This window comes from Geotrypetes seraphini, chromosome 3 (assembly GCF_902459505.1).
Source record: "Geotrypetes seraphini chromosome 3, aGeoSer1.1, whole genome shotgun sequence".
Lineage (NCBI taxonomy): Eukaryota > Metazoa > Chordata > Amphibia > Gymnophiona > Dermophiidae > Geotrypetes > Geotrypetes seraphini.
In genome coordinates, this window is record NC_047086.1 from 386,492,044 (window position 1) to 386,499,388 (window position 7,345).

The following is a 7,345-nucleotide window of genomic DNA, read 5'->3' on the forward strand; positions in this document are numbered from 1 at the left end:
AAAGACTGAATTTGAATGAAATTAAACACGAGCAGAAAAGACAATCTCCTACTGCCTGCCTTGTAGGAAAGAAACTGATTCTTGAGGGAACAGTGCTGAGGTGAGACGAATATAAGACTTCCTACAAGTCCTGGAGGGTAGACGGAATTAACCCACTAGTCCCAGAATAAAGTGGGATTGTACAAAAGCACACCCTTAATATTTAAATACTGGAGACAAAATGACCAAAAAGACATTTAGAAAGTCAGTTTCAAAAATGCCCACTTGAATGTTTCAACTAGTAAGACATCCAAGTGCCAGTTTATGCCATCTTTTGGACTTCTATCTAGCCAAATTACGGTTTAATACCATAGTAATAAAGACAAAAACATACAGGAACTACAGTGAAAACATGATGAACTGACCTCCAAAAACACAAGCCATCCAGCCAAAGACTTTAAAGTAAAATATATTTTGGAGAAGAACGAAGTGTTTAATGCCATTTTAAATTTCAATCAACAGGGCTGGAAATAATCTAAGGTCTTCAGGGAATGGTAACTAAAGGCCAACTTCCTAGTAACTTTAAAATTGGTGGAGGTTGGGCAGGGGAGTTAGACTATTACTTTGTACATGTACAGTTCTTAGGAAACAGCAGGAAGCATAAGAAATCAGAAGCTTTGCTAAATATATGGGACCAGTCTAAATAGTCTGATCAGGCAACAGCAAGATTTGAAACTGCACCCTCAATGCAATGGACAGTTAACAATAATGAGGGTGGGGGAGAGGAGTGATATGATTAAGAGGCTGTTTTCAGTTGCAGGTATAAACACAGAAAAATAATTTGATACCTACCTGGCAGATCACCACTTCCATCGCTGTTACTGTCTTTAAAAGATTTTGGATAAACCTGGTATATAGGACTAATTTGCCACCACTCAAGGCACTTTGGAGACAAGGCTATAATGGCAATTGTAGCAGCCACAATCACAAGTGTAGCTACAATAATAAGCCAGAAAATGATCTCTCTAGTCACTCTATAATGAGCCTGGCATGAAAACTGGAGCAATACTTCTTTGGGCATACCAGCATAAGGTTTTAAGACAATAGAATCTTCTTTCAAGTCCACCGGTGCCTGGATGTTAATTGAACAATTTTGTGGGTGCAGAGATTGGCTGCTGTCACTCTCTGTTTCCAAACATTCCTCGTCTGGAACTAATCCATTATTCTCCAGACCATTTTTCTGCTTCAGCTCAGTGGCATTTTTCTTCATTACTTTGGCCATTTGGGAAAGCTTCTACGTACTCAAATCCCTTTTCTCCAAAGTTTTTGTAAAGGTATGTCAGAGAAGTCGTCTTAAGTCAGGCTCCCAATAACTGCGATGTTTCAGTTACTTGACTGACTTAAGCAATCCTGCTAGGTTAAAGTACAGTCAGCAGGAGAACATAAAAGTAGACAGTAACCTTTGCTTTGTTTTACATTACAGAAAACCTTCTCGAGGGCATCTTCTTATTCTGAATCCTTCTGTATGAACAAACTTTTCATAGATCACTTCTACAATGGACCTGTGTGAGAGATTTTCTAAGCCCTGCTTTGTAAGTGAAGCTAAACCTTGCCAAATTAATTATTTAAAAAAACAGAACAAAGGGGCTCCTTCAAAATGCTGAGATTCCTGAGACTAGTGAATACTTTCAAGTCCAGCAGCTTTATAAAAGCCTATTTGTTTTGAAAATATATTCACGCAGAACACTTAAAATTAACACCTTACAGCATTGTATTGCACTGTGTATCGCACTAGTGTGCCTCCTGAGATTTCAGGAGTGCCATGGCACACTGGGGAGGAGGAGCGTCGCTGGCATTAGCTGACTGCCTACAGGACGTGCCTCTCACAACACCTCTCCTTCTCTCCAGCCCTCTTCCCTGCTGGCACTACCCACTGGCATCTCAGGGCCCGTCTGGATGGCCTTCACGCATACAGTCGCTAACTACTTTTTCCCCCCGAAAATAAGACCTAGTGCCTTTTTTTAGGCCCCAAATGAATAGGGCTTATTTTTTTTTCATGTACATGATCAACTCTCCCTTCCTCTTCTTCACCTCAATTCTTCCTCTTTGCTTTCCCAAACATGTGCAACATCTTTCCTCCCCTCTCACTCATCCCCTTGTGCCTTCCCTTTGCAGCATCTTGCTATCCCTCCATCCCTCCCATCCCCTGTGCAGCAGAACCCTTGCCCAGCTTCCATCCTTCTCTCTCTCCCATCCCTTGTACAGCAGAACCCTTAATCCAGCTTCTATCCTTCTCTCTCTCCCATCCCCCTGTGCAGAACCCTTTGCCCAGCTTCCATCCTTCCCTTGTGCAGAACCCTTTGCCCAGCTTCCCTCCCATCCCCCTGTGCAGAATCCTTGCCCAGCTTCCATCCTTCCCCCCTCCCATCCCCCCTGTGTAGAACCCTTTTCCTAGCTTCCATTCTTCCCTCCCTCCCATCCCCCTGTGCAGAACCCTTGAGCACCCGCTGTGCAGCTGAATCGCCAATGACCTTCCATCCTTCCCTCCCAACTGATCCCCGCTGACTGCGACCACAAATACCTTGCTGCAGAGGAACATCGAGCCAGCAGCACTCACAGGCTGCTTCGTGGCATTCTTGCTGGGGCCTTCTGTGTACTGATGACATCATCAGTACACAGATGGCCCCCAGTGAGAAGGTCACGAAGCAGCCTGTGAGTGCTGCTAGCTCGATGCTCCTCTGCAGCAAGGTATTTATGGTCGCAGTCAGCAGAGATCGGTTGGGAACAAAGGATGGTCAGCAGGGGTTCGGTGGTACAGCTGCACAGCGGGGGGCACGAGGGGGAAGCACTGCTGCCAGCGACTAGGGCTTATTTTCGGGGTAGGTCTTATTTTCGGGGAACTTCCCAAAGTTCTTACAAATATTTCACTACATTAGTCTTGCAGTGTTTGTTAAATTTGGTTTAAAAGACCACTAATCAAAGCTCTTAAATTATTTATCCCCAAACACGTAGGACTGGGGTTGCTAAATTTACAATGGTGTTACTGGTCTGCTTGTCTTACAGCACTACAATGTTGGGTAAAATCCCATGGCTTATTCTCTTTGGATGAGATTAGGAGAGTTGCTAGTTCAGCCATATACTTTAATTACTTATGTTTTTTTCTAATACACATAATTGAACTCCGGAACTGAAATATCATCCTTTTATACTGTTGGTGATCTGTTTGAAAATCTGTTTGAAATCTATTTCGCTCATTTTTACTCCGATTACACCACTTTTGGCCTTTTCTTAATTTAGGCAATTGCCTTTGAAATTAGATCTGGCTTTCTTTTCAGCTAACTTAGGGCAGGATTCACTGAAGTCCCGAAATCTATCAGATTTGTGTCCTATCCGTTTCCGAGTCATTGTAGGCGATCGATTCAGTAAAGCTTGTCCATGCAAATGATCCAATCGTAAACACGCCGCTATTAGCGCCGAAACATCGATCGACGCGCGTGCGTACTGTATCCTTGTTGGTTTTGAAGCTCATAATGCATGCGCAAGCTCTTTAGGACTTCACTGCATAGAAATGGGGCGTGGTTTAATAGCGGACGTCATTAGCGGGCTCCAAATGCGCCTACCGCAAAGCATTGTTGTCGTAAAAAAGGCAATATAAGGAAGTCTTCTTACCAACCGTTATTTTTCTGAAGTACTATTGCAAGCTGTACAAGCTGTGACCGTAGGCAGGGAAGTGCTCACCTTCTTGTTTCTCTAGCTGTAGCCTCATCTTCCTCGGCATACTCGTGTTCCAAAAGAAGTAGACAGTGTAGCCGACGAGCGCCGTCCATTTCTCTCTGGAAAAGTACTGTTAAGTTGCTAGAAGGCACAACAATTAACAGCTGTTGAATGTGCTGGGATCACGCGCTGTTATACACAGCCTACGAATCCCAGGAGGCTGTGCAGCTCTATCAACCGTGAAGCACGTAGCAACCACTAGCGACACCCTGACGTCACATGCACGCGACAATCCAGCTTTAAGGAAGGGGGAAAGGATAGCTGGCCCATAAAAAATTTATTTAATTTTGGATTTTTTTTGTTATTTGGCATTGATATTTGAAATGTACAATGCGCAAGGAGAGCACGGGGTTAATCCGCGATTTTCTCACCATGCGCATTACAAATCCGAGATTCACTCCGTGCTCGCTATGCGCATTCCAAAAAAATTAAAAAATATTTCTAAACGCTTTAAAACCTTGACTGGATCATCCCCGATATACCTGTCACGTCACTTTGTGTTCCCAGGCTCTAACCGAACACGCAATGCCCACCTGTTTGCCTTTCCCTCGCCAAAGGGATGTATTTACAAAAGATTCCTGGACAAAACCCTCTCTTTTCAAGCTGGCAAATGGAATGATTGCCTTACCACCCTCATCTCTCTTGCCCCATCCTACCTATCCTTCAGAAAATCTCTCAAAGCTTACCTCTTTGATAAATTTCTCTAACCCCATCCCTTCCTTCCTCACCTATATACCTCTTCTTCCCCGGATCTTACTATCCTCATCCTGCACTCCCTTGTAACTGTATATATTCCTTTCTCTCCTCTCTTCATCCTTCCAAAGTATTTTAGATCAATGTAGTCTTGTTAGAATATTTATTTCTTATTTTTCCTCTATCTCTATTTTTCACTTCTTTGTTATTCTCCAGGTACTTTAGTTAGATTGTGAGTCTTCGGGACAGTAAGGGAATTTCTAAGTACCTATCTTACTTTTTAATTTTAATTGTTACTGTTACTGGTTACTTTACCCTGGTTAATGTGACTCTGCATCTTCGCTGTAAATGTACAGTCTCTTCTCCTGTAAACCGCTCTGAACTGTTTTATGGTATTACGGTATACAAAAATAAAGTTATTATTATTATTATTATTATGTACAAGAGCGTTTACATATATTTAAAAGTTTTGATATATTTTGGATTTTTGGAGGGGTAGATATATATTTTTAATGGGGTTCTTAACATGCACACGTCAGTTGCTAGGCAGAAATAGTCGGCGAGGATGTAAACGACTGGTCCTCAGCAGTCGTAACTTTTTGGACAGGAAAGGCCAGTCGGTTTAGACGAAATGGTTTCATGAATTGACACGTTAAAAAATTTACATGCGCATGCGCAGATCGGATCGGGTGCGGATGGGGTCTGGAGGAAGGTTAGTGAATCAAGCTGGAGTCGGAAAGTGAGCGCAAACTGAGCGGTACACGATCGGTTTGCTTAGTGAATCTAGCCCTTAGGAGTCCTTTTATTAAGGTGTGCTAACCAATTAGCGCACGCTAAATGCTAAGATGCCCATAGGCTATAATGGATGCCTTAGCATTTAGCACGTGCCTTAATAAAAGGACCCCTTATTACATCTTCATTCCATGTCCGATATTTCACATAAATTTAACTTTCATCTTTCTTTATTCCAGTATTTTCTAATTCATCATTATGTTTTTGAGAAATACATTATTATTAATGTAACAACGTCTACATTGCTTTGAGGAAGGAAGTCCTGTCCACTCCAAACATCTTTCTCTTAAGAATTTTATTTCAGCCTTATTAAAAGTTTTATTTTTCTCTACCACCTTCTCACTTTCACTAGATGGACTAGAGAATGACACGGAGGACAAAGTTTTCCCTGTCCACATGGGAACTTTTTCCCTTCTCACCCTATGAGTTCTTTTCCTGTCCCTGCCCCATTCCTGCAAGCTCTGTCCTCATCTGCACAAGCCTCAAACCCTTTAAAATAATGAGTAGCAACATTCTAGAGCTCAGATTGTGATGTCATAATGCCTCATTCCACCAATGCCTAAGCTCGGGCCTCATCTGCACAAGCCTTAAACACTTTAAAATCATAAGTAGCAACATTCTAGAACTTAGATTGGATGTCATAATGCCTCATTCCACCAATGCCTAAGCTCCGTCCTCATCTGCACAAGCCTCAAACACTTTAAAATCGTAAGTGTTCGAAACTTATGTAGTTAAGGCAGAGCTTACAGGAATGGGGCAGGAGCAGTGAAAGAACTCATGGGGACAGGATGGGGAAATCGAGTTCCTGCATGGATGGGGACAAATTTATCCCCTTGTCATTCTCTAATGGGAAACTCATATAGGGATATGCAGTATTGATACTTTTTGGACCGAGGTGTAGGCTTACTGTTTCAAATTCTCCTCGTGTCTCTCACGTGTAAATACGCAATTTAGAATTCTATATACAGTAATGCTTATTTGACTCCCGTCTACACTGTTGGAATGTTGACATCTTTCCTTTTTGCTGGAGAGGTTGTAACCTTCCTAGAGATATGATCCATTTTTTTTGGAAACAAGTAGTAAGATATATTTCTACTTTAGCTAATATTCAAATTCCACCTGACCCAGCTTTTATTAGGTAAACCACCAGATCATTTAAATTTCTTTGAACATTTAGATTTTATGAGACAGTTATTTTTAGCTGCAAAGCTCTGTATAGCACAAAAATGGAAAGATCCTATATTAGGAGACCTTCAAAGCATTGGTAGCTTGCTGGTATAGAGAAATTGATCTGGCTTCATAAAAATAAATTATGGAAATACAAGTTATTCTCTATTTCAAATTAGTAAAGTAGGTCAATGTCCCCTTTAAACCTTCACCATTTTAATATACTCTCCTGTATATCAATGAAGTTTTTGAAACTATACCCCTTTTATATTTTAAATCACATATCTTATGTCTCTGGAAATTGTTGGTTCTTGGTTCTTATATGGTCTTCTTATAGATCTTTGGGCTTAATTAATCATTTTAGTTTTGTGTTTCTAGGTTTACACACTTGGCCATACATTATTATTTGTACATTTCTATACAATTGATTGTAGTTTTCTCTTAAAATAAATATTTGATATTTATTTTAGAGATGACTGTTCTGTATATATTGTTCTTAAATTTTTAAAATACAATAAAAATTATTTGAAATTAAAAAAAATAAATGAATAGCACTCTTCTGACTTCCAAAACCTTTAAGGCCTTATCCTTTTTCTTGGACCCTGTGGGATGGAACGCTGGCAGTCTAAGTTCTTGGTTGATATAGAATGCTGAAACAACCTTCAGAAAAAAAAAAAAAAAAAGGAAGAGGGAACCATACACAAAGTCATTCCCACTTCCGTGATCCAGAGAAATGGTTCTCTACACAACAGGGCCTGCAATTCTGAAATTCTCCTGGCCAAAGTTGTCACCAGCAAGAAGACTGCTTTAACCGTCAAATCCATGAGGGAAGCTTCCTGTAAGGGTACATATGGGGCCCTGCCGAGTCCTTTTAAGACCACATTAATATTTCAGGATGGAAAGTGTTCTAATTGGAAGCTGTAGTCTCAGTGCACTCTTC

At 41.0% G+C, this 7,345-nt stretch overlaps 1 protein-coding gene across 2 annotated transcripts in view; it reads right to left on the bottom strand.

Annotated features, from left to right (window-relative positions):
* The window catches only part of SLC3A1 (solute carrier family 3 member 1), an 83,651-nt gene extending 81,998 nt beyond the window's left edge, over positions 1-1,653 (bottom strand). For both annotated transcript variants that reach the window (XM_033935867.1, XM_033935866.1), the window contains exon 1: positions 832-1,653. In XM_033935867.1, coding sequence (XP_033791758.1) covers positions 832-1,261 — 430 coding nt within the window. In that variant the 5' untranslated portion in view covers positions 1,262-1,653. The remainder of the gene's footprint in view (positions 1-831) is intronic.
* Between the last annotated feature and the right edge of the window lie 5,692 nt (positions 1,654-7,345).